The sequence below is a fragment of the Castanea sativa genome, chromosome 10, assembly GCF_040712315.1.
Source record: "Castanea sativa cultivar Marrone di Chiusa Pesio chromosome 10, ASM4071231v1".
Taxonomy (NCBI): Eukaryota; Viridiplantae; Streptophyta; class Magnoliopsida; order Fagales; family Fagaceae; genus Castanea; species Castanea sativa.
Genome location: NC_134022.1, coordinates 4,845,118 through 4,872,631, shown reverse-complemented (window position 1 = coordinate 4,872,631; position 27,514 = coordinate 4,845,118). Strand labels below are relative to the sequence as shown.

General features: G+C 36.5%; 1 protein-coding gene across 1 annotated transcript; it reads right to left on the bottom strand.

The window, feature by feature from the left end:
• Positions 1 to 7: 7 nt before the first annotated feature.
• On the bottom strand, positions 8 to 27,053 carry LOC142613835 (uncharacterized protein At4g17910). Its single transcript, XM_075786347.1, has 16 exons — positions 26,722 to 27,053; positions 26,557 to 26,620; positions 26,429 to 26,474; positions 26,087 to 26,205; positions 25,825 to 25,898; positions 25,575 to 25,653; positions 25,340 to 25,429; positions 24,542 to 24,615; positions 21,700 to 21,787; positions 18,452 to 18,578; positions 18,262 to 18,366; positions 10,168 to 10,297; positions 9,962 to 10,013; positions 9,818 to 9,862; positions 511 to 609; positions 8 to 419 (listed from the first exon to the last, which is right to left on the bottom strand). The coding sequence occupies exons 1-16, from the start codon at positions 26,778 to 26,780 to the stop codon at positions 267 to 269; spliced, it is 1,404 nt and encodes a 467-aa protein (XP_075642462.1). The 5' UTR covers positions 26,781 to 27,053; the 3' UTR covers positions 8 to 266.
• Between the last annotated feature and the right edge of the window lie 461 nt (positions 27,054 to 27,514).

Genomic DNA, 27,514 nt, shown 5'->3' with positions numbered 1-27,514 from the left:
TTGGCAATGGTAACCCAGGTAAGAATTTCTGATAAGAATATACACGGGGGAGTGGGGTAACATTAAACAGTATGATCTTAGACATTGCCCTCAAGCACAGCAGCACACTAGATGTGATATGCGTGATTGCGTGCCTCTACTCATAAGGATCAGTTTCAATATTTGTTATCAGGCGCATGGGTCAACATTAAGAATTTTGATTATTTCAACGAATAACTTGAACCAGAAAAAGAAATAGGAATTACCCTACAGACTATAGTTAAAACCTACCAAAATTTTAGCCTAATGCCACAAAAATCAGCAATTCCAACAAAAGTTGATAAAGTAGAGGCATAGACAACCAAGACAAAAAGGGCTGTGACAGATGATGCAGACAAGGTATCCACAGACAAGTTTACCAGCCCTGTGAGCACATTAGCCTGCAAATTAAAACGAGACAGATTGTTAGTTTGAGCTTGAGTAATAAGGTTTGTATAATGAGTGAATGGATCTACAGGGTATATTTCTTACCAGAAGAAATGCACCCAGTAAGTTACGGTTAAATGCTTCTTCAAGTACTGAAGTTTTACTTCCAGGAATGTAATCAGAAAGCATTAGTATTGCCAGCACCTGTGAAGCAGGAGACATTTTTATTGGGAACAATATCATATTTAAAATTGAAAACTACATTACATAGCAGTTGTCTTAGCAGAACTAAAATAAATGAGTGCACAATAGGCATCTACTGATCTACTTGCCATACTAAGAGTATGACACTTCAAAAATAGTAGTCAGCTATGGGCATGGATCATCTCCAGAATTTTATTCGCCAGCAGCTTCCAGTTTACATTCAACTATGGACACATACACATAAATTAATCAAAGGTCATATAAGAAGCCTTCTTAAACAACACCTGTGTACATCTTCTACTATCTGAAAAAAAGTTCCATGATAAGGTGAATTTTAACTCATTTTCAATGTCGATCTCTATCTCCAACCCCTCTTGCAGACCATTTATTCAAGCCCCAACAACAGCGATCATCTGGATTCATGAGTGCAATTTGCTATATATTGATACTAAATAATTATCGATTATACACAAGGAAGAATGAAGCAATTCAATCTTTAGAAAGAGGAAGTCAATAGAAACTTCAAAAATAATAGATTAATTGCAAAATAAAACAGAAAAATGAATGTTCCTGTTTTACTTCAACCTTCCTTTCTTTTCTTTTCTCACTTAATCTCTCAAGAAAAATTAAATTAAATTGAGAGAGAATCCAGTACCCCCAAAAAGTGTTACAAGGGAAGGAAAGAACACTTACCCTATTATTTTTCCCTAATGTCTGACACTGTTTGTGGCTTTTATGTTTGCAAGTCATTCAATTTTAATCCAGGCCTCCCTTCACTACTACAGAAAAATTGTTATTTTCTTTTATTTAGCTAAAATTTTCTGTGATACATAGGCAAAATTCTCAACTACAAGCACAAAGAGAGAGGAAGCGGGAAAATGGGGTTTTCTTTTTTGGGTCTTCATAGGGCACAACTTTGAATGAGGTAAGAGCAGCGATATCTACTTCATGAGCAACGAATAACATGGCATATTATCAGTCATGCAGCTTGCTTTTCAATATGTGGTGCACTGCCAACCATATAACCTGGAAGCTACTAATGACAAAATACCAGAGAGGATCTGAGCCCGTCTGTTAAAGCCACTGGGATGTCTAACTCAATTCTCAAAATTCTTTCCTAATGCAAAAACCTGAGTTAAGAGGCAATCTCTGTAACAACCTTACCAGGTTAAAAAATTTACCCACCCCCCTCCGTAAAAAGTCTTCAATTCAATACTAAGTGAAAACAATCATGAAGTAAACAATCTATAACATATGCATGGGTCACACTAACGTGCACACTTTAATGACAGAAAATGCAAAATTGTCAGATTTCTGACTCCCTTTGATTGATATCTTTAAAAGAAAACCATGACCTCTGTATGTGGGCCATTAAACCCCAGATGCATGATTATACCAGTAAGAATTGTGCAGCAGGTGAGGTCCCTTATTGCCAATCATCAAGAGATGTTGAAAGAAGTTAGGGCTTTGAAGTCTCATTTTTAACTGGCTTACCCTAGAAGCTAGCTACCATTATTATTATTATTTTTGATAAGTAATAAGATTTTATTAAAACCCCAAAAATATGAGTCACCCAAAGTATACAGGATGTATACAGCTAAAGACAAGACAATCAAAGCCTCAAGTTACAAATATCCAACAAATCACAAATAGAAGATGAGAAAATACAGCCCATATTGGACATCCAATCCAACACCCCGGTGTGAAACCAGTTGGTTTCGTAGTTTTAGAATTCTAATGATCCCAAGTATTCCAGAGTTCTTAAAAAGAACAGTTTAAAATCCGGTATGTTTCTTTTGATTTCTTCAAAACTTTGAGCATTCCTCTCCCTCCAAATACACCACATAACACAGTGCAGAGCAGCTTTCCAAATAATACCATTTCTATGCTTTTCAAAGCACCCGTGCAAGCACCAAGCAAATCAGCAACAGATTTGGGCATGATCCAATACCTAGGAAGCACCTACGCGTTTAGGAGGGTGCTGCACCGGAGTCCGATGCGGCCCGACGCAGGGTGTGGCCACCAATGTCGCTGCCTGCGCGTCGGTGCTGCGTCTGAGTTTTTTTTTTTTTTTTGGATTCGCACCGATTCGGCCAGAATCGGGTCGTATCGGCTGAATCAGATCGTTAAGGCCGGCAGCCAAAACTGACTGAATTGGCCAAAATCGGCCTTGAATCATGCTGGAACAGCCGAAATCGGCTTTGAATGAGGCCCAAACATCCTAAATCTATCCTTCCTCAATTTTATTCTGAATATTTGTTGCTTCTTTTGTGTTTTCTTTTTTGTTGTGTTTTGTTTTGTGTTTCTTGCCTTCTTCTTTCTTTGTTTTGTGAACCAAGGCCATAGTAATGTGTTTTTTAAGAATATTTTAATATTAAAAATATATAGAAAATATAAATACAAATATTTTTAATAATTTTTTAATTGCCGCACCCCGTCACACCCGAATCCTGAAACGCACCCGTGCTTCTTAGCCCAATACACCCCCAAACAGCCCAAACACCATAGACCATAATTCCAAGGCAATTGGACAGTGAGGCAATAAATGATCCACCGTTTCTGTTTTACCTTTACACGTGTAACACCAATCCAACACCCCAATGCCTCTCTTATGCAAATTGTCGATGGTCAATATTTTTCCTAGGGCTGCTGTCCAACAGAAGAAAGCTACTCCGGGCAGGATCTTTACCTTCCAAAGGCTCTTCCATGGGAAAGACATGTCATTGGGAGAGGCCAAAGCACGATAATTTGCTCCAATTCTCAAAGCATGAAAATTTGCCCTTCCATGTGAAAGAAATTTTAATGTCATAAGGACTTGTTCCAATCCAGTCACTCCCAGTCACAACTTTCTTTCCACAGCCTGCCTAATTTGCTCCATTTCATCAATGCTGGGGTTCAACCCAAAGATAAGAAAAGACCTTTGGTCTCTAAAACCTTATAAGACTCCTAAACAGCTAAACCAGATAGCTTTCAAGCAAGCTTCTTCCAGGAGAAGGTTTGGATGTGGTAGGCAGTTTGCTTTACTACCTGATTAAGCATATGCATACTCTACCTGCACCATCCCCTCTAACTTGAACAGAACACATTTACGTTGTCCCAAAATGCTAGAAACCTGAGAACATAGGGCAGCCTGGCCAAAAGGGCTCTATGATACTGTATACAAAGTGGTCTCCAAAATTTGTCTGGACTGTCTTAGGCTAACCCTAGATGCCCTTGTTTGAGCCCTTCAAACCGGCTGCATCCCAGGACAAAAACAAATCCTTGTACAAAAAATTGTGCATAAAATGATGAGTAAACAAGGAACAGCTGGTCACATGGTAGTCAAGATTGACCTTAAGAAATCCAATAATAGCTTGAATGGTGCTTTCTCAAACAAAAACTCATTTGCACTTTAATTCTTGTGAGAGTTGGATTAAACTCATCATGTCCTGCCTATACTCCATTCCTCCTCATCCTTTTTTTAAACTTATAATAAATGGAATTAAGAAGAAAAAAAGCTTAAGCACACAGGATGTATAGCAAGCTTTCCTAAAAGCAGAGAAAAATTAGGATAAAAAGGAAATAGAGCCTATAAAATCCAGAACCAAATGCTCTTTACTGTTTCCACAAGTACAAGACCACTCAAACAACACTCTCAAACAAATTCTTCGACTCCATAATCGAAAGCTCCATACCATTAAAACTGCAATTATCCTCTCCTCCATATAGCCCACATTAGACACAGTGAACTATATTCCAAGCAAAAAGGTTACCATGAATACCAACACAAATCTACCACCCAGACAGTACATACAGAACTTGCTCAGGTAGCACTACAAGACAATGAATTGGTATCTGGCCCACCATTTCACCACCTCATTTCCACATACAACATCTAATCATCAAAGTTATACCCATTCTCATAAGGTTATTTTTAGTATTATGATTAAATGAAATTTTCCTAACAACTTAAACATTTGAGACAATTGGTAATTTATCATAATATCAGAGCAAAAAATCTTAAGTTCGATCACTAGCTCCACTCTACCTCCCAATTGAAATGTTAAAAATTCCTCATATAGGACCCCACTTATTAAGGGTGAGTTTAGACCCACAGGTGGAGGAGAGTGTTATAATTATGGTTAAATAATTAAATTCACCATTTCCTAACTTAAATTTTTGGGACAATCGGTAATTTATCAGTTATCAAACTTATCATATGTAAGTATTTTGCTCCATGCTGCTATCTGGGCAAAGAATACCACCACCTTTTTAGTAGCCTTTGTACACCATGCATTTCTCTATGGAAAAACCAACTCCATTGGTGCCTCTCAACAACCTCATGTTAGGAACAAAAATCAAACTTACCATTACTTTTTAATCTTCATCTCAACTGATTAGGGCCCATATCTCTTGTGATGTTAAAATACAAGGTTTCCAAGAACAAATAAACTCATTCCAATTCACAATCATTGAAATCACATACAAAATGAATGCTCCATGAACGTGTCACCCCCTCATTGAATATCTCCAAGTAAGAATAAACAAAAGCATCCTTCTTCATTGCTAACGAGTACAGATTCAGATATAGCACTGTTAAAGGCAGAGCTGCGTCCCACACCAAGCATCGAGCCAAAACCGTACTCTATGACCATCTCCAATCACATATTGAACATTGCTTGCACTCTCCCAAGCAACCTTAAACTCCTCCATAGACTACATCCATTGAACCCCTTAAACCCTGTAACAAACTCTGATCTTAGCTAGTGTCCTAAAAAAATCAGCAACTAGAAGTCTGAAAACTTATCCCCTATTTTTCTTTTAAACCTCAACCTCTGTCAAATCTAATCAAGCTTAAAACCTCAATCCTTTCCTTCACCATCCTAACATCATAATTGTCGTGCAAACTTTAACCACAACAGCCCTATTAAGCTCTAGTCACATCTAAAAGTCCTTGAAACCATAGTCATAGTTTTACATAAAATTAGCAATCCTCTTGCCTACAGTATTCACATGCAAACAATTTTTTTTTTTTTTTTTATAATTAATAAGTTTTATTGATATCAAAAAAGTGACACCCTAGTACACTTCGGGTCAACAAATCAAGTACAAAGATTACATAAATCAACTAAATTTAGAAGAGAAGAAAGTGATTGGTTACGCAAAGTGGACAACTAATCCAATAAGGTTCGAAAGAAAAATGACTTGAGGTCTAGCATGGATCTCTCATTATTTTCAAAACGCTTACTATTTCTTTCCCTCCAAAGACACCACATCAAACAATGGGGAACAATAATCCATATATGTCCATTTTGATGCCGACCAAACCGACCTTGCTAGAAAGGTAGAAGCCTAACAACTAACTTTGGCATAACCCAACTTACTCCAAATAAACCAAAAACCATGGACCGCAGATCCATAGCACCCAGAATATGAAGAAAAAGATGGTCAACCAGTTCACCATTACATTTACAAATATAACATCAATCCAAAATCCAAACCTTCTTTTTTCTTAAGAAGGGATCTTCTACTTCCATATGCTTTTCCAAGGGAAAAAAGAATCATTAGGGCCAACTAAAAGACAATAATAAGCACTAACCAGAAACCCCTTATTTCTATCTGGTTTCCAGCACATTTTATCATCCCCAAACCCCCTTACAGAAGAGCCGTAAATGATATCCATGAAGCTCGACCAAGCCTCCAATTCCCAATCATGGATAGCCCTAAAAAAACTTTCATCCAATGAAGCACCCCATTAGTGAACTTCATAAGCTTAGCCACACTTGCCTCCCTATCTCGGCAAATTCCAAATAATTCAGGATAGTTAACAGGAAGAGAAACCGATCTATTCTAGATGCTGAGGAAGAATTAGACCACAAGTAGTGGCCCCCTTCCAAAGGGGTATCCATCAGCCCATGAATTGAGATGAAATCAGAAAAGTCATACATAGATTGAGTATAGCTTACAGCTCCTAACCGCTTTGATGGAAAACAGATTACATTAAAGTTGCCTCCTAGACACCATGGCAAATTCCACCAACTAATAAGTCCCGTCAGTTCCTCCCACATTTTCTGACACTTCCTGTTCAAATTAGGGCCATAGGCACCTATGAAAGCCTACTCAAACTGATCACCAACATTTTTAAATCTACAAGAGACAGAAAAATGTCCCACCACTTCCTCCACCTTTTCTACAACCCTTCGATCCCACATAAGCAAAATACTACCAAAAGCAAATTCAGAACCTAGATACAACCAATCTATATAAGGACAACTCCAGATACTTTGAACAATTCCTCTTGTAATCCACTCCAGTTTAGTCTCAAGCAAACAAACAATATCAGCCCTCCAAGTACGCGGCAAATTACATATCTGAAGTCGCTTTTCCAACACATTCAAACCTCTGACATTCTAGGATAACAACTTCAAATTCATTGAGAAACAAGCAAAGCCCTATATCCCAACTATTACCACTATGCCTTGCCGATGTAGAACTGTAATTAATAGAGCTTAATAGTCCCTTTAGCTCCCTTAACCCTTTCATTCCTGAACTCTTCAAATTTTGTGCATTCTTTTCCTTAGTAGGCCTCTGGTGTAACTAAGCTTCAACAGCCAACAGAAAATTGGTTGCTTGCTCTTCCTATCCTTCAAAATAGTTATCCATGGCACCCAAGGGCATAGGGAAAGCCAGTGGTTCAACAGATAGAGGCAACAAACACCCCTCATTTGAGGGTTCAGCATCCTCCGAAAAAGGTATCTGACACCCAATCCTCCACAACAACTTCATCCCCACAACCTGGACCTTCATCCCTTCACATGCAAACAATTGGACTTAAATCAGTGGAGTCTCTTAACAAATTTCTAATAACTACAGGTAGCTCTCTTCACTTGGAATTCTTCAATTTTGATGGATGCATTCCCCACAACTGTGAAGACTAATTTTGTAAAGAGATCCTTTCAACTTCTCTATCTATTGCATGATTGTAAGTTAATATATTAGAAAAAATGTCCTACTTAATGCACAAGGCTCTTGCTTCTATTGGGTGTGGGAGAAGTGGTTGGTAGGCAGCCTTACCTCCAAAGATGAACCTTCCAAGAAACTTCCCACTTTACTCGCACAAGTCTCCCCCAGCACACATGAAATCATCTTTCCCTAGGAGTATTGATTAGCTTTAATTTTACCACCCTTCTTTCCAAAGATGAACCTTCCAAGAAACTTCCCACTTTACTCGCACAAGTCTCCCCCAGCACACATGAAATCATCTTTCCCTAGGAGTATTGATTAGCTTTAATTTTACCACCCTTCTTTCTTAATAATCGTGAGTCCTCTTCTCAATAAAAAATTACTATCATCTTCAACTTCTTTCTATTTCTCTCTCACAGACCATAGCATCCACTCCTCTGTGTCTCTCCGTTTTTTTTTTTTCTAACTAGCAGATATGATACACTCTTTTTCTTCTAAAAACATTGACATAGTTGGCAAGTAAGGTACTCATCTTTTCCTTATACTCAGAAAACATATTTTGTTTTAGGTTTAAGGAGAAGAATACCCTTTTTTTTATAAGTAAGAAGAGAATATTATTAAAGAGAAAAGCGAGAAAAATACAGAGAGTTCACGGTAGTGAACACATGAGAAAGGAAACAAAAAGACAAAAGCAGCCCCTAGTCTATCCTAATAGACGAAAGAAAATCCATAAGGGTAGAACAATCCGAGAAACCCCAACATCGAGACTAATCAAAGAGGGTCCGCTAGCAAGACTCTAATAACTGAACTACAGTTTTCCCCTCATCCTCAAAAGACCGTTGATTCCGTTCAATCCAAATAGTCCACATTAAACAGCCTGAGACCAAATTCCAAATGTCAGAACTATGCTTCCCAAGCCAATTATACCAACAAAATAATAAGTCCACAACTGAACCTGGCATGACCCAATCGATCCCAAACAACTGAAGCATATACATCCACAAAGAATGAGCTATCGGACAACAAAGTAACAAGTGATCCACAGATTCCGCATTACAACAGCACATACAACAGCGATTCGCCAAAGGACGACCACAAAGCATAAGGTTGTCCAAGGTTAGAATTTGACCATGAGCTGCTGTCCACATGAAAAAAGCCACCCTTTTAGGAACTTTAACTTTCCAAATGCCCTTCCAAAGAAAAGTGGAAGGAGCTACATTACGAATCTTATGATAAAAAGACCGAGTATCAAACTTCCCACTACCATTAAGATCCCAGCTAAGCCTATCACACCCTCCACCCCTAGGAGTACGGGTATGGATGAGATGAAAAAGGGAGTAGGAAGCCGCTAACTCCCATTCATTGAAGCCCCTGTAAAATCTTAAACTCCACACTCTGTCGTTCTCACCCATAGGTTGGCTTAACACATCCGAAATATAGGCCTCCTTATTGGCTGAACACAGAAATAGCTGAGGATAAAGCAATTTAAGAGGAACATCTCCAGTCCACTTATTATGCCACAAAAGGATACGAGAACTATCTCCCACCACAAAAGAGATATGCTTTGCGAAAGTATCCCACCCTTCGCTAATACTTTGCCATAACCCACAGCCATGAGCCCTACGACAAGCTCTAGAGCACCAACCCCCTTTTCCCTCCCCATATTTCATGGCAATGACCCTTCTCCACAGATGAGTGGTTTCATGGCCATACCTCCAAAGCCATTTCCCTAAAAGGGCCTGATTGAAAGACGCCAAATTCCGAATTCCCAAACCACCCAACTCATGTGATAAGCAAACCTTCTCCCAAGCCACCAAAGGATATTTGAAACACTCAACTGATGAACCCCACAAGAAGTTCCTCTGAATATGTTCCAATCTAATCACCACAGCTTTAGGGATAGTGAAAAGGGAAAGGAGAAGAATACCCAAAACTCCATCCCAGCCGAATCTTCCATTTCAGCCGGTATTGGCCAAAACTCACCGGAACAGCCCGAAATTAGTCAATAGAGGTTCTCGCATCCCAACTGTATCGGATTTTTTTATATGAATAAAATAAATAAATAAACGTATAGGACGGGCATGCAGCCGTGTCCAAGCCGCACCCCGCGTCGCATACGAGTCCAACACGGGTATGGCTACCATTTAGCCGCACCCGTGCTTTCCTGGTATTAATAGACAACCACAATATGTGGTGACTTCAACACTAAATGGAAAGTGAAAATTTCATCAAACTATTAATACATGGAAAAGGCAAGTTGGATTACCTGCAAGTTCAAAGCCAAGACCATGGTAACATATGTCAGGTTGCACTGCATAATGTGGTTATATTAGTTTTCTTCACACACTAATTAATATTACTAATTTAACACACATAAAAAAGAACTTTTAAAAGAGTTAGGATATCGCACCATTCTACGGGAAACTCTTTCAACATGTCTGTCAAGAAGAACAGTTATTATCCTAAAACAGGTATTTAGAGAAATTGTTAGGAAGTCACCTTCAAAGTGTTTTTAATAAGGATACTAGCAATATAACTTTTTTATACGTAAAACAATATTATTGAAAAGAGACTATATCCTGAAAATTAACATGAAGTAGTACTAGCAGTACTTACCAGAACGAAATAGAAAGAATCAAGGCTCTTATCCCTGCCCATCTGTTGCTTCTCAACATAGCAGATGAATTATTTCCGAAAAATAGATAGTTGCCCAACTGGACACCAAGAAGGTACATACCCCAATATCCTGGGAAGAAAGACAATAAATACTCAACTAAATTTTGTATTAAATGCAGCAAAAATACGTAAGAGCTACTAAAAAAGACTAAGTTTCAAATAGGTTCTACGTAGCAAAAATAACTGGTTTTGTTTACAGTGAAGGGATATGTTGTTGAAGTGATTGTTTTAAGGCATCGGTTACAATTTTCAAAGGATTTAGGGTCTCAGCTTTTCGATCCTATTTGTAATCTTTCTTCAGTGGAATCCAAGTGTAATCTCCCAGGGTTTTACTCCCAATTTTCATCACTTGTACAATTATGGTTACAATGGCTTTACTCTTGAACATTTTTGTATTTTCTTGGCAAAACTTAGGTACAATTACTTAAGTGCAGTGCATTGAGTTCTCCAATTAAATTCAGAAACATATCTGTATTGACCAATACAGCCCACACAATAGTGTCTTTTCTAAGGAGAATTACATTCAATCCAGTTATGTGTTTGAATTTAATTGAGGAATCACATATACTGCTAGGGCTGTAAATGAACCAAGCCGATCATGAATAACTCAGGTTCGGCTTGATAAAAAGCTTGTTCATGTTTGTTTGTTTATAAATAAACCAAGGTTGAGCCTTAACTTTAGGCTCGTTTAATAAACAAGCCGAGCCCAAGCAAAAAAATTTGTTCACGAACAAGCTTATGAGCTATTAAGCTCAATACACAACAATTCAAGTATAGACTCATTTATAAGTTTATATATGTTAGCTAAATATACTTATTATACATATCTTAATAATAACATGGCTAACATGAGATCACTATCTATATTACCTTAATTTTTTTTCTTCCCTTTAAACTGATCAAGAACCACTTTAAACTACAGTTATATTTAAAAATAAATAAATAATTAAGTAAGCCATATATGATCCTTCCCTATCACTTATCTAAAGTAAAGTTATGAAACATGTTAGTATTTTCTCATTCATAATAGTTACAAACAGGTATTTTTCTAGTCCTTCACCATCTAACGTGAATGTAAAAATTGTATTTTGAACAACTGCTGAAGCTATAGATAAGGAATAATAAATGAATGAATTTAATTATGTAAATTATTAATTTGAATAATAGCTGATCATAAGCAAGACTAGATGCATGATAAAATGAGTATACTATTTTCTTTTTCTTTTTTCTTAATTTTAGAGATTTAAGCATTTAATAATGTAATTTTTTTAGATCTCAAGCTCAAAAACTTGACTAGAGCTCAAGTTTGAGCTAGATATTAAGCTTGAGTTTGGCTTGACTAATTAATCAAGCCAAGCCAAGTCAAGCTCAAGCTTTTTGGTTTTCCCACGAACTCAAGCTCAAACAATTTTTAGGCTTGTCACAAGCTCAAGCCAAGCTCGAGCTTTTGATTTTTCTTGATGAGCCAAGCTTGAACATGCACTACTCGACAAACCTCGGCTCGTAATACTGCACCTAAGGAACTACACCTAAGTTTTTTTCCCATTTTTAGTGGTACGTTACAAATGCATCCGGTGGGTACCCTCAACCTTGCTCTTACAAGGGGAGGTGCCAATTTGAGCTGAACATTATTGGCAACATTTTTGCAACTATAAATGATGACAAAGTACAATCCTTCTTTGGTTGGAAGAGCAGTCTTGAATACAGAACATGTGTTTAGGATCATCAGATTCAAACTTGATTTAGATTCCAGATCAAGACAGACGTTCATATAATAAGTGATCTTTATTGAAAAGCATAATTCTAAGGTACAATGGAACCTAGCTGATGCAGCAAACACTGCAATTATTGCTAGGATTGAAAAAATAAAACAGTTCTTGGCAGCTCAAGAGTCCATCAAAATGAATAAATAAATCAAGCCAATATCTGCTGTCAAAATAAAAAGTGAGTCATTGAGTCAAAAGTCCTAACAACATCTTTTTCTTATTTGTAAAACAGAGTATAATGTATGTGCTATCTTCTGTGCACTTAGAAACAGGAGTTAGAACTCCAGAACTGCTCACAGAGGTATTGTTCTTGAGAGATTAAATCTAGTTTGAGTTATTTTTGTAAAAGGCGCAAGTTCTTAATTTTCTAGAAATGTATGTTTGTGTATTTTTTTTTGATAAGTAAGAATGATATATATACGAAGGGTTACTCTATGCCTTAAAAAAACACAGAGCAACCTAGGAGATACAAGAAAAAGAAAACAAAGAGAAACAAAGACAACAAGAAAATTAGAAAAGGAAAAGGGAGCAAAGAAAGGAAGGGAGGGAATCACTAGACGTGAGTCCCCACGCACGCGACCAATCAAAGAGAGTCCCACTAAAAAAAACAAGCAGCTGTTCACTAGAGCTATCCAAATCCTCAAAAGTCCTCCGGTTACGCTCCTTCCAAATACACCAAAGGATGCAAAGCGGGACTAAATTCCAGATCTGAGATGAATGCTTCCCCAACCAATTCCACCAACCAAAAAGCATTTCAAGAATCGATCTAGGCATAACCCAGGCCACGCCAAAAGTTAGGAAAACAAAGCTCCATAACCGGTAGGCCATTTCACAATGAAGGAGAAGGTGATCTACCGTCTCTCCACTATGACGGCACATAATGCACCAATCCACAAAATCCAATCTCCTTAATCTCAGATTGTCTCCCGTTAGAATCTTATTCCAAGCTACACACCAAACAAAAAAAGAAACTCGCCTTGGGGCCTTTGCTCTCCAAATAGCTTTCCAAGGAAAGATAGTAGAAGGAGAATTTCTCAATTTATTGTAGTACGATCGGATATCAAAAGCTCCATTAGACTTCAATTTCCATCTCATCCGATCTCCAACATCCATAGGAGGGGTAATAGCACCCAACATACGAAGAAACCGCAGCCCTTCATCCATCTCCCAATCATTAAAAAATCTACTAAACCGAACATTCCAAACTCTTCTATCCTCCGCCCCCTGCATTTGCAAAGAAGCTTCAACAGAAGCCTCCTTCACAATGGCGATGCCAAACAACCTTGGAAAAGCCAATTGAAAAGGTTGATCCCCATGCCACCCATCCTGCCAAAACCTCACCCTGTTCCCCAATCCAACCACAAACTGACAATTTTCTTTGAAATCCTCCCAACCCCTGCGAATACTTCTCCACAAACCACACCCATGAGCTCCCCTTCCCAGCTTTGAGGTCCATCCCCCCCAATCTTCCCCATATTTTGAAGCTACAACCCGCCTCCATAGCCGACCCTCTTCCTTTCCAAACCGCCACAACCATTTCCCCAACAAAGCCTTATTAAAGGTAGTGAGTTTCCTAATCCCTAAGCCACCATTGGCTATAGGCGCACAAACTTTGTCCCAACCAACCAAATGAATCTTGCTCTCTCCCCAAAGGAAATCCCTTTGCAACTTTTCAATTTTCTTAGCCACAAGAGTAGGAATAGTGAATAACGATAGAAAGTAAGTCGGAAGACTAGAAAGCGTACTCTTGAGAAGCATCAAACGACCCCCCTTAGACAAATACAACTTCTTCCACCCAGATAATTTCCGCTTAATATTTTCCAAAATTGTATTCCAAATTAAAGGGGAATTGTGAGGAGCCCCCAGCAGCATGCCAAGATACAACATAGGTAAAGAACCAACTCTACAGCCCAAGATATCAGCCAGAGCATGCACATCCCCAACCTCCCCTATAGGAACCATTTCGCTCTTATGCACATTGACCTTCAAACCCGATACCGCCTGAAAGCTAAGGAGCAACAAACGAATGTGAAGAATTTGCTCCACATCTGCATCACAAAAGAGGATGGTATCATCTGCAAATAAGAGATGTGAAACACGTTCCCCACCATTCCTCCTGCCCCCAAGATTAAATCCACGAATCAAGCCAGCTCCCTCCATTCTCCTTAACATCCTACTAAACACCTCCATCAAGATCAAAAACAACATAGGAGATAGCGGATCTCCTTGTCTTAAACCCCTAGAACTACCAAAGAAATCAGTGAGGACCCATTAACCAAAACGGAACAGAACCGAATGTGGATATACAAGAACGAATCCACTTACACCACTTCGCTCCAAAACCCATCCTATTCAACGAGTACAACAAAGCCTCCCAATTCACATGGTCGTAGGCTTTCTCCATATCGAGCTTACAAATGACTCCAAGAACCCTACTCTTCCCACGACTATCCACACACTCATTCGCAATGAGAACCGAGTCAAGGATTTGTCTCCCACCCACAAAGGCCGTTCGATTCTCGAAATCAACTCGATCTAAAACCACTCTCAGCGATTTGCCAAGACCTTAGCCAAGATCTTGTACACACTCCCCACCAAGCCGATAGGACGAAAATCTCTCGATATTGGAGGCATCATTCTTTTTAGGAATTAAAGCAATGAAAGTCGCATCGAGGGATTTTTCAAACTTGCAATGATGAAAAAACTCTTCAAAGACCGCTAGGACATCTTTCTCCACTATCCTCCGGCAATGATGATAGAATGCCATAGTAAACCCATCCGGACCTCGGAGCTTTGTCCCCTTCCAAACCCCCGACAACTTGAAGAATCTCCTCTCTCTCAAACTTCCTTTCAAGCCAAACCCTCTCCCCCGATCTCGATACGATCAAATTCCATACCCTCCCTCCACAAAAGGCCTCCACTCCTCGCCTCCTTGTACAAATTTTTATAAAATTGTACGACTTGAAAAGTTACCTCGGAAGCCTCTTCAAAAACCACCCCATCCACCTCCAAGGTCCTTAAGAGCTTGGACCGTCTATGGGAGTTAGCCATTTTGTGAAAAAACTTGGTGTTATTATCCCCTTCCTTGATACATAACATCCTAGATTTTTGTCTCCAGGAAATTTCTTCTAAAGAAAGAAGATGCTCCAATTCGGGACCTCAAACCAGCCCTATGAACTTTCTCCCCTCGCAGAGACCAAAATCTCCCTCCTTAGCATCTAATGTTATCAACTCCTCCAATAGTTGCTTCTTGTGACGCGCTACATTACCAAACTCTCGGCGATTCCATTGCACAATGTCCTCTTTTAGAGCCTTTAATTTCTTAGCAAGCACAAAGCTAGGAGTACCTACAAAGGAATATCGATTCCACCAGGTTTGAACCCGATCCACAAAACCTTCCGACTTCAGCCACATATTTTCAAATCTGAATGGACTTTTCCCCCTCGCCGTTCCCCCAGCCTCCAAGAGAATTGGACTGTGGTCCGAAACAGTACGGGGTAAAATCCTTTGAGAAACATCAGGGAAGTGATCTTCCCAATCAGGAGTGACCAAAGCTCTATCAATCCTAGACATCATTGGTTGATCCAAACCACTGGACCAAGTAAAGCTACCTCCTTCCAAAGGCAAATCGACCAAGTTCAGGTCCTCAACAAATTCTGAAAATTTCTCCATAGCCGTGGAAAAACGGGTCTCGCCCCTACGCTCGCTAGGAAAACGGACTATATTAAAGTCCCCAAAACAGCACCACGGAACCCTCCAACACTGCTGAACTCCCACTAACTCATCCCACATGAGACCCCTCGCAATATTCTCATTTGGACCATAGACACCTGAGCAAGCCCAAATAAACTCGTCCCCCACCCCTTTCCACTTTACCGACACTGAGAATGTACCAACCATAATCTCCACCTTATCCAAAACCCTTTTGTCCCCCACCCCTCGCAATATTCATCCATAGGTCTAATCTCATATGTAATTATTAGGGTAGAAAAAATTTTCTTCTGTCATTAATATGCTCTTGGTTATTGTAGCAAATCAGTTGAAGATTGGAGCAACAAATTTTTAGGTTGCATTATTTAATGTGAATAAATTTGTGAAACTATAGCAGATTATGAAATTTTCTAATATATTGTCCTTCAGATGGAAGGTTTCAATTTGAAACTAATAACTCGAGGATGATATTAATTTAAGGGATCTTACGAAGAACATCGTACGCATCATTTGTAGACTTTTACTATCAATTTCTTGTAATTTTCGAAAATTTTCTAGAATAAACCTTTTTTTTCTCTTGTTTTTAAGAGTTTAGAAATATTTATATCAAATATTGAGTCTTCTTATGATAGCATTTCTGTCAGAATATTGAGTTTAGAAATATTTTAGTCAAATATTGAATCTTCTAATTTAGGCTCAATACTAACATCACTTTTTTACCCACCAATAACAACTTGTCACATAAGACTTGTGAAAATGTTGTAGATGTAGCAATATTCCAAAAATAATTATGCCCCCTAAACATAATCCTTAACCCCTTAAACAAAAAAAACAAGTTCAAAAAACAACAATAAAAATTAGATAACAGCAAAATAAATCAAACAAAAACAAAACTAGGCCATACAACAATAAGTGAACAAATTATTTTAACAAAAAGCCTATTCAAAAATAAAAAATTAAAATCCCTAATCATTCAATCTGTGACTCATACAACTCATTCCATAACAATAATCCCTAATTTCATTTTTCCTTAAAAACAATATCAAAAGAAATATTGTAGTCGTGAGTTCTCGTTAGCAATGTTGGCTCTTCTCGGCTCACAATTGTAGTAAGTATCATCCATTACTCTCTCCCTCTCTCTTTCTTTCTCCATTATTTTCTTCTCTATCATCATTTCAAACTCTCTCTCACTTTATTACTCTCATCTTACCATTCTCAATTCCCATTTTATCTCTTGTCAGTCCCTTTTTTCTTTTTCTTTCTGTTAGTAAAATGACATTGTAATACTTCATGTATTTTTTTTTTTTTTTTTGGTGACATCAATATATTCAAGTTCTCTCTTTATTAAATTTTATATAATTTAAGTTTCTTAGTGACTATCATAGAAAAAATTCCTAAAACTGCCATTGTGTAAAACCCCATGCCTAAGGCCAATCAAATAAATTATGGATCAATAAGGACTTCAATCGATCAATAGGTCTCACAAAATCCTCAAATGTGCACTATTTCGTTCCTTCCACACTAACCACATCAAGCACGCTGACACCAAATTCCATACATCAGAGGAATGTTTCCAAAACCAGTTTCACCATCTAAATAGAAAGGATGCTACTGTTTCCTACATCACCCACTAAATCCCAAACATCAAAAACACTTCACTTCATAACTCATATGCAATCTCAAAATGGAGCAAAAGATGATTCACAGTTTCCCCCACAACACCAATTTATGATGGATAAACCCCTCTTGATGAGGTTATCAACTAAAAGAATCCTACCCCATGCTGCTGACCACAAAAAGCACAACACCCTCTTTGGGGGCTTAACACTTTTAGGAATATTTTTACTTGGGAATTAAGTCTTCTAGAGCCCTTAAAAGAGTGGGGGGGGGGGGAGCCTATTATCAATAAAATTTTAGTCTACTCTCCTTTTTCTTGGTGGATGCCAGATCTCAATCTTGTGGATTCATATGGACCATGTGCTCTAAGTAGTTTACACCTTAACCTAGATTGTTGGACCTCTTATACTCTTGAAAAAACTTCAGATTCATGTGAAATTAAGCATCATGTGGGGTTTACATGCAGGCAGCAGGCCTGTCCATTTTCATGTTCCATGTCCATCTTGGTATAATGTGTTTACCACAAAACTTCCCAGACTATTCTAACTGACATGACTCACTAAAATTTCTTGATTTATATGTTAAAGGCACCTTTTTCCCTTTTTTTTTCATTTTCAAATACTGATATTCTTAACAACATATTTAACATCTTTCCAAACTCCTCAAAAATCACAGAACTTCTATAAAAGCTCCATATTCTGAACCTTCAACACATCTAAAAACAGAACAAAATATATCCATGTCAAGAACTGTAAATTGTAAGGTGGAAATTGGTGACCTTCACTCCACTCCACCACTAATAAAAAACAATGACCAAATCTTTAGGAAATAAAACCATCAATAATTTAACTATAAACACAGCAGTACTAACTAATTTGTTAATATACAATAAAGAAAATAAATCATCACACCATTGTAAGCATTTCTATTTGATGCTCACCAAATATGCTAAAAATTCCCTCCTTGTTCTGGCTGATGATATCCATTCCCCTTTCATTAGAAAGTAGATATAAATTCAACCCACACATCAAGCAAATTTGGTAACCTGAACAATCAAGAACTTAATAAGGCTAAAAAATGATCTCTCTGAAGGAATAGATACAAACAAACATATTCAATTGAATGTATACCTACTAGAACTAATGAACCAAGCATTCCCGAATATCGTGGGGGAACATTAATTATGGATGTAAGGATCGATGTGGCAGCGAGTGTGAAAAAAAAATTCCAGTGCACACCATATTCTCCAACATGGACCTAGAAGGAAAATGAGAAGGCAAGCCTCATTTATAAGCATAATAAGATTAAATAATTGAATTATTAAACTTTTATTTTCATGTAAAAACAGTATGAAGTGGCCAATTTATAAAACTATGAATGAACCATGTATTAAAGTCATAAAAAAAATTCACATGAAGTGGGTTGAATTTAATATCTAAATAACAATTTATATCAATAGGATCTTAGCGTAGTTGTTTTCCACAAATTCCAATTACAAATAGCTAAATCTCTATGACTATGAAAATTACCACAACGAACACATATTTTAAGATATATTGATTGAAGTAATAATACAAAAGGAAATTTTTTCTCATCAAAAGAAAGTTACTTCTAATTTCTTCCCAGCATCAACCTCCATTTTCCTGCATTGGAACGATGTAGCAACTACCAGTCGTAAATAGATAAGGGTGAACTAAGGTTAGCAAATCCCACCTGGACCCACTTCCACAAAAAGTACCTCAATAACATGTTGATGCAGCCATGGAAGTTTAATTTGTTGCTACTTTAAAATTTTGTTCATTTAAGATCATTTATAATATATATATATATATGTACATATAAAGGAAGTGGTGTCTAAATAAGGGTGAACTAAGATTAGCAAATCCCACCTGGACCTACTTCTACAAAAAGAACGTCAATAACATGTTGATGCAGCCATGGAAGTTTAATTTGTTGCTACTTCAATATATATATATATATATATATATATATATATATATATATCTTGTGTCCCAATCTTTGGCCAAACTATTCCAAACCTACATGAGACATACTAGAAACCCCATGGAGTGATAATGTGGTGAATTCAACCTAAGACCTCTGGGCAAGGAAGCACGGACATGGATACGAGTATGGATACGACATGGCAACATGGAAATTTCTGAAAAATTAGGACATAGGAATTAGGACACAAGTACAGCGGGGATACATATATTGATTAAATATTGAATATATTTTTAAAGATTTATTTTTCATATAATATTAAATATATTTCAATTTAAGGGCAATAATGGACGTAATATTTAATTAAAGTCTAAGAGTCTTTAAAAATACATACATACATACATACATATATATAGGCTAAAATGCAAAATTGACCCTTTAACTTTCTTCAGACTTCATTTCAGTCCTCTAACTTTGTTTTCATTCATTTCAATCCTCTAAGTTTCAGATTTTTTCAATTAAGGTCTTTCCGTTAACTTTTGTTAAATTTTTTTGAAAAAAAGAATCTGGAAAATATTTTTCAATCATTAATTGAATTTTTTTAATTTAAAAAATTTGAAGAAAAATTTATAAAATTGAAAAATTAACCGCAACATATAACAAAAGTCGATAGAAAAGCCTCAATTGAATAAACTTGAAAGTTAGAGGACTGGAATGAACAAAAACAAAATTAGAGGACTGAAATGAAATCTGAAAAAACTTAGAGGATCAGTTTTACATTTTACCCATATATATATTTGATAGAGATCTAAAATATTACATCCTTTAATAATTTAAGCTCATGTCCTAATTATATTTAAGCCCACATCCCAACTATATTAACGACCATTATGTGAGTGTCATGTCCAAGTAGTTTCATAATACATTGAATACACGTTGATATGCGAATTGGAAAAAAAAAGAAAAAAAAAAAGATGAGAGATGCGTGGGTGAGAGAGGGGAAGTGGCTAACAGCTAGCCGCTCAAAAGTCAAATTGAAAGTTAAAAGAAGAGGCAGTAGGCCACACAACTCTAAAAAAGAGAGATAAGTTTTGAAAACAAAAAATGAGAGAGAAAGTTAAGAAAAATGAATAGACACAATGTGGGAGAAGCTGAAGAAGCATGAGAAAGACTGAAGATGGAGATGCAAGGTTACATATCTCTTTTTTTCCCTTTTTTTTTCTCTTTATTCGGCACGGGCCATGTCCCTCCCGTGTCCTGGCCATGTCCGGTCATTTAAAAAAAAAAGGCTGCAACATGCGTGCAGCCATGTCACACACGTGTCCTGTGTCCAGTACGTGTAGGACACAGGTACAGCACTCAAAATGCTGTCCATGCTTTCCAGCCTCCAGGCTTAGGTTACATCCCAGACTAATGAACCCCCCACCCCGGTACCCCCTAAGGCCTATGGGGTGTTCATTTATGATCTATGTAATCAAGTCAATTTGTGAAGCTCAATTGAAGCAAAAGTAGTATAAACATCTAGATATAAGTATTCTAGGGTTAAAATAGTTTTAAATTTGGGCTTCTATTTTTAAAATTTGGTCAATTTTGTATTCAATGGCAGAACTTTATTGCTACAACTCCTGCAAATTAAAGGTACTTCAGTAATTTAGTGGAGTTTAGAATTTTGAGGAGATTCTAAGTATCTTACGCTTATTTCCACAGAGACCAAGTTAGTCTTTTATTACCTTATTAGGATTTTAGTCTATTAGTCAAATTACCAGTCCCAACACTACTAGTGCAAGAAATAGTCCTTGTATATATTTGTGCTGAAAGAATAGATAGAGTTGATTAACAGAAAAGTGGAGTATTTTCAGTATTCAAACACATCAGCCTTACTGTGTTATTTTTCTCCTTTTCCCCTATCTTTTTCTCCTCATTGATATTCCATCATTCACATCATTGTTCACGTGTAAGATCAGATGCTTAATGCGGGGCAAATTCTATTTCAGATTCTTCCCTCCTTTTTTGCAACATAAGTGTCAATTCAATATTTCAGAGAGGCTTTAAAATGAAAATATGACAGAGTTACATCTTTTGAAGGCCTCACATTTTTCTAGGTACAGTTGAACTTTTACACAAAAAATATTTTTAAACAAAATAAACCAATGAAAATAAGTTATTCTTAACACATACTAAATTAGATCTTTTTCCTTGCAATAAAACCTTAGTTATTCTTGTACCATAAGCCTTCTTTCTAAAAGTTCTGAACCTTAAATTCACAAATCCTCCTAACTCTCAACCTACCATAAGCACACATAGACAAATTCCTCAATTTGTCCCATGTCACATGCTTTGTAGCAAACATATGTCAAAAGCTAGGTTTTATAATGCAGCATATATCTGTTACTATATTAGCGGCAAACTGATAAATTTAAATAAAAAGTCCTACCTGATAGTCCACACCTGCTGTGGAAATCAGACGAACAAATCCTAGAATGATTAGTGGACTAGTAGATTGAAGTGCAGTCTTCCACCTCCTAAAAAAAAAACAATTGTAATTGTTACTTCTCAATCATTGAATTTATTTAATAGGTAATTTACACGCTCCCAATGGGTCATAGACCCACTACCCCACCGACCCTCCACCCCATTCAATATGGAGGGAAGAAATGCCTTCTGAGCTAGAGTTCATTAACTTCACAACCACTGAATTTTTTATCTTTTCATAATTACAATATTCTCTTCTTTATTTTTATTATTATTGGTAAGGTTCACACCAGTGGGTCTTAAACACACCACCTCACCCTCCACCTTGCTCTTACAAAAGGAGGTATCATTTGAGTTAGAAGTCATAGAGAAGTTTAGATTAAATCTTCCATTTCAGGATATTCCATTAAGCTAAAAGAATGTGTGGTGTGTAGCCAGAAATGATAAACAGTCTATTATGTTTTCCCTTATCTTTCAACAGTTGGCAAGTATATTTGTAAACTATTGTGACCAAGATATTGTTAATCCATCCTTGTGACCAGTTCATCCTTTTATTCTACTTGCAATCATTTCATCCTTTTATTCTACTCCTCTACCTTTATGAGTTTTTGGATTCTCAATCTCCAGTTCTCCCTTTAATGATAGCAACTGTTGTCTTAGCAAACTTGGCTCAACCAAGCAAAACACAACCATCACAACAGTTTCTTGGCATCCAAACAAACAACCCCCTTATAAATAGAGCACCAAACAATTTCTCAACTAACCTAGTCAAACCCCAAAATCACTGCACCCAAAACACACAAAAAATAAACCCAATTCATTTGAATGACACAAACCAAACCGAAAGATCCCTAATTAACACCACCAATGACCAACCTCCGTCCACACCACCAACCAAGCTAAAAATCCCATCCAATTCAAACATGAACACCCAAAATCAAATGGGACTGTCGCCCAGTCAACCATGCCCAAACACTACCAAATCCACCACAATATCCTAAATTGTCCAACTGCCCCACAACCAAACACAAAAACCCCCTGCCACCAATGACGAGGAAGATGGCACAAACAGTGCCCAAATCTAGCCACATTTGAGCCCCACACTCTCCTACGCTAGTCCAACAACGATGGCATTGATAGTGGCCCCTCATCTTCATATCATTGTTAGCCTTACAAGCCCACTTCAAGAAGATGATAGGGGACACTCAGGACAATATGTGCAAAGTGATCAAGGGCAACAAACAAGATGGAAAGTAAAAAATAAAAAACAAAAAGCTTTTTTTTTATAAGTTTTCGTTAATCAACTAGAAAAGTGCCCCCCCTGTACACAGGAGGTATACAATAGGAACACTAAATTAAGCACGAAAAGTACTACAATCAAGCAAGTCATGAAAAGTAGCAAAAGAAGATACACCCAAAGCATTAATCCACTAGAGGTATTACATAATTACAACAAACAAGACAAGGCGACACCAATTCTGACTAGTCTATTAAAGATTTATAACTAACCTCAAAATTTTGGAAACAATGCTCATTTGTTGTTATTGTTATTGTAGGGAATTGCAACAAACAAAAGGGAAAGTAGTAAGAAAAGAAAACATAAAGATTAAATTAAATTTAAAAAAAAAAACAAAAAGAGAGATCTAACACAAAAGTGATAATACTGGAGATGGAGTCAATAAGCAATTGGCCCAAACTCCAAGGGCCTTTTTTCAATTTTACCTACTTAAACTAAAAGACAACCCATGGAAGTTGTTTTATGCATGATCAATCTCCCCATTCCTTTACTTCCCCATTTTTTTTAAATTATGGCACTCAACTCAACTGGTAATCATATTCATATCCCCAACAAAATAAAATAAAATAAGGTAATCACAATATCCCTCTTCCTCAGTAATTCATCATCTTTAACAACCCCCCCACCCCCTCCTTTCCTCCCAGAGAATATTTCCTTACTTTTTCTTTCTAATGATGGTTTAGAAACCCTGCACAGCAGAAGCCTCAACTGTTATCAGTGGAAGTTGTTACTTGATCTCAGACTATGTAGCCACCAAACATAACATACAAGATAATTTACTAGTCTAGGATAATAATAATAATAAAGCATCAGTTTGTTAACAAAGAAAAACAATAATTTCCTAGAGCATATTAGTTTACTAGCCATGACATAGGTATATTCTATAACCATTAAAATTGGTTTTTGAAATCAAACAGCATTTTTTCCCCTTTGGTTATCAAGTTTCACTTCTAAAGAATAGTATAAACCAACCAAAGAGTATCTTTCTGCCAAATTATGCTTATTCTCTCAATCAAAATGAGTGTCATAGCAGCATTATAAAAAGGCAAGTTGCAAAACCAAAAAAACATCTTTCTTCTAGAATCTTGAATACTTAAATTAAAATTATACTTTGCTCAAACAAACGTGCACACACACACACCTCAAATTATCTTTCTCCCAAATTTTGCTCCTTCAATCAATTCAAATGAGACAAAATCATAGCAACGTAACAAAAAGCCAATTGCAGAACCAAATAAATTCCTCTTTCTACTACAAATCTTATGTAACTAAAATGGTCATTGTATTTTTTTTCATATAAATTCCCTTGCAAAAAAAAAAAAAAGTTTTCTCTAACATCATAGTCATACATCAATTTTTTTCCATCCTTTTGGCTGATAAGTATCACTTCAATTCAATAAAATATATGCTTAAAGACGTATAATGCCTAGACATTTTCTTTTAAGATGGCCAACTTCCTCCTTCATGTGCCAAAATGTTTGAGGAAGAAAAGCATATTAGAACTTACACAGATGAGACGTTTCGTGCTTGTCGTGAAACTAATGAATTTACCAGTACAAAACTGCCAACTCCAATATCCATCTGACATAAAATCAAATTTGAAGTTTATTAGTTCAAATGAACAATTTCAGATTTGTAAAAGTCATCAACACAATAAATAAATTTACATATCAAGTAAAAAGAAATTCACCGCAACATTTTGAAAGAGAGAATCTACAACCTAATCTTTGTAAGCACTACTAATATAAGAATCTAAAATATATATTTCAAAACCAGAATATTTACTTATAAAAAAAATATGAGGATTTCTCCTCTTATGTCTTTTATTGATTCATTCACTCAATTTAGAAAGATAAATACGAACCAATATTAATGCATGAGAGAATTTTCAGACAAGCTAATTGAAAGGTATAAAATATAAGACATAGCAACTGAAGAGTGCAAAGAACTTTAGATGCAGCAGGTGTTTAGACCCAATTCAAATTGTATCATCAGAATGTCCAATGCAAAGAATAACAATTTATTCACATGCTAGACTTAATAAAACACATGGTTTCTACTTCTAACAAAATCCTGAAATCTAGCTGGCACATGTGTCAGCCCTTAGACTTGACTGGCCTTGTGCCATGTCATCATCATCTATGTCATGCAGTATACTCTTGCATCACTTGCCACCACCAGGGGAGGAATGCCATTTGGGCTAGAGCCCATTGGCTATGAAAACATATAGTTCAACTCCAAAACCAAAGCAAATAAATAAATTTTAATAATAAGAAAACAACAATAACAGTAATCAACATCTTACCAAACTAGTACCGTAAGTCTCAGTCTTAGCATACTTTCTAGGAAATATTCTGAAGTCAACAGCCAAGATACACAAGCATGTTAAAATCATCTGCAGCAAATGGTTTCAATAACATGAGTAACAATTTTTTTTTTTTTTGATAGGTAACATGAGTAACAAGTTAATGTGAAAACTTTAACATAGTTAACCATATTATACAGGCAATAAACTATTTACTGATTGTGAGACAGCATACCATAGCAACCCTGTATGATGAGATAAATTCCTTAGTATAATGGACCCTTCTTTCCAAAGAAGGAGAAGGAAAATCAGATCTGTACCAAAGAATAAACAAGTTTGTCTTAGCTATATCCTATAGAAGTCAATTAGATGCTTGTGGCCACTCATGCAATATCCTAAAGCATATATGCCTATATGGTCGCATGTTAATGACATTGCCACTGAAAAATAAACAAAACAAGAGAACCGTGCGTTTCAAGTGTTACCTTTTCAAAGCGATAATAAAAAACAGTACTATGATCAGCAAAATTGCCCATAAATATGTCCAATCAGCAAGAACCTGTCACGAGTAATGATTACAAAAACAGAATACACTTACATGTATTGAAGGAAAATTTTCAGAGATGATCGGATATCAACAAGCACAAATACAAGCTAAAGAATAGTTGGTATAATAGAGCGACACTCCTCAAATCCACATTGGTTCGCTTAGAGCAATGGTACTCACAAGTAGAAGCAAACACTTACAGTGAAAAATAAGATGGTAGGGAGAACAAGGACAAGAAAATCAACAGCCATTGTAGCCATGTAAGCCCTCCAATCCTTAGAACCAAGGATTTCATTATCATTTTTCTTCAATGACGTGTCTACAGAAACAAAACCCGAAAAAAACAAAAACAAAAAAAAAAAATTTAACAATAAAACAAGAAACACAACATCTGCATTGCATATCACATCAATTTCCACACTCAAAACTCACAGAATCGAATAACCCAATAGAGAAATCATTGAATAGTTTGTGAACAAAACTTTAAAATTGCTAAAACAAATTTAGAGTTAAAGGACTAAAGAACGGAGTGTGGGCATTACCGAAAAGGCGATCGGAGGAAAATGAGTGGCGAAGAATAACGAGAATCTGCGAGAACAATAAGAGCAATATGAAAAAATTGAAAGGACATAACAATATATATGTATAAGAAATAAGATGTGGGACTTACAGAGACTATAGTTAAAAGGGCAGAGACTTCAAGCATGGAAGATCCAGTCAAATTGGTCACGAATCTGAAATACCCAGATTAGAAGAAGAAGAAAAAAATGAGAAGAAGGAATATATAGAATGAAAAATGAAAGAGGGTGAGAGAGAGAGAGAGAGAAAGACAAACTCTTCTTTAAGGCGCTTGTTGGGATTGAAGGAGTTTGGAAGTGAATCCATTGATTCCATGTGAGTGTGAGGGGAGAGTTGCACTATAACTTCCCAAAAAGGGTAAGTGAGAGAGAGAGAGAGAGAGAGGAAACCACTCTGCCTGTTCGCCGATCACTCTCCTCCATACCCCGTCGTCTTCCTCATTCTCACAGCCAGCTTCGATTATGGTTATGTGGGTAAAAACCACTAGTTTCGTCGCCGGAGGCTAGTGAATTTGTGACTTGCTGGTGAATCGGCTTGGGAAGGTGACGAAGAATGTGAGAATTGGGTTTTGAAGATTTTGCATAATATATTTTCGAAAATGGCAAGTTAACTTTTTTTATATATATATATATATAAAATGGCAAATTAAATTTTTGTAACTTGTAATTTGAAATCTTGTTCCGTTGGATTCTTTTTTACGTTATTTCATTTTTGTATTTTTATATATTTTGCGTTTTTAGAGAAGAGAGGCGTAAAAATGAAACAAAATTATATATTTAGTTTTGTTTTTAATATAAGTGGGTTATAAAAATTTAATTAAGCTAATTTCAGGTAGGTAAAGTGTGAAATTCTAAACAATACTAGACGATTTAAATTTCGACCCATCCATAATCGGGTAAGTTGTAACTTGTCTTTTGAAAAATGTTTCAAGTATTTATTTTGCACGTAAAATGTGGTTAAACTTATAAAATATTTTTCATTAACTGTAAAATCCTTTTATAAAACATTTTACCATTAAAAAATTGGTAAATATTTTACAAAACACAGCC

Excerpts from the sequence above, each read along its gene's own strand:
- LOC142613835 (XM_075786347.1), bottom strand. The coding sequence starts at position 26,780 with ATGGAATCAATGGATTCACTTCCAAACTCCTTCAATCCCAACAAGCGC. Across the intron at positions 18,579-21,699 it reads CAGCAGGTGTGGACTATCAG|GTCCATGTTGGAGAATATGG; the intron begins GTAGGACTTTTT and ends TTTTCCTTCTAG. Across the intron at positions 610-9,817 it reads TCTTGGCTTTGAACTTGCAG|GTGCTGGCAATACTAATGCT; the intron begins GTAATCCAACTT and ends CCTGCTTCACAG.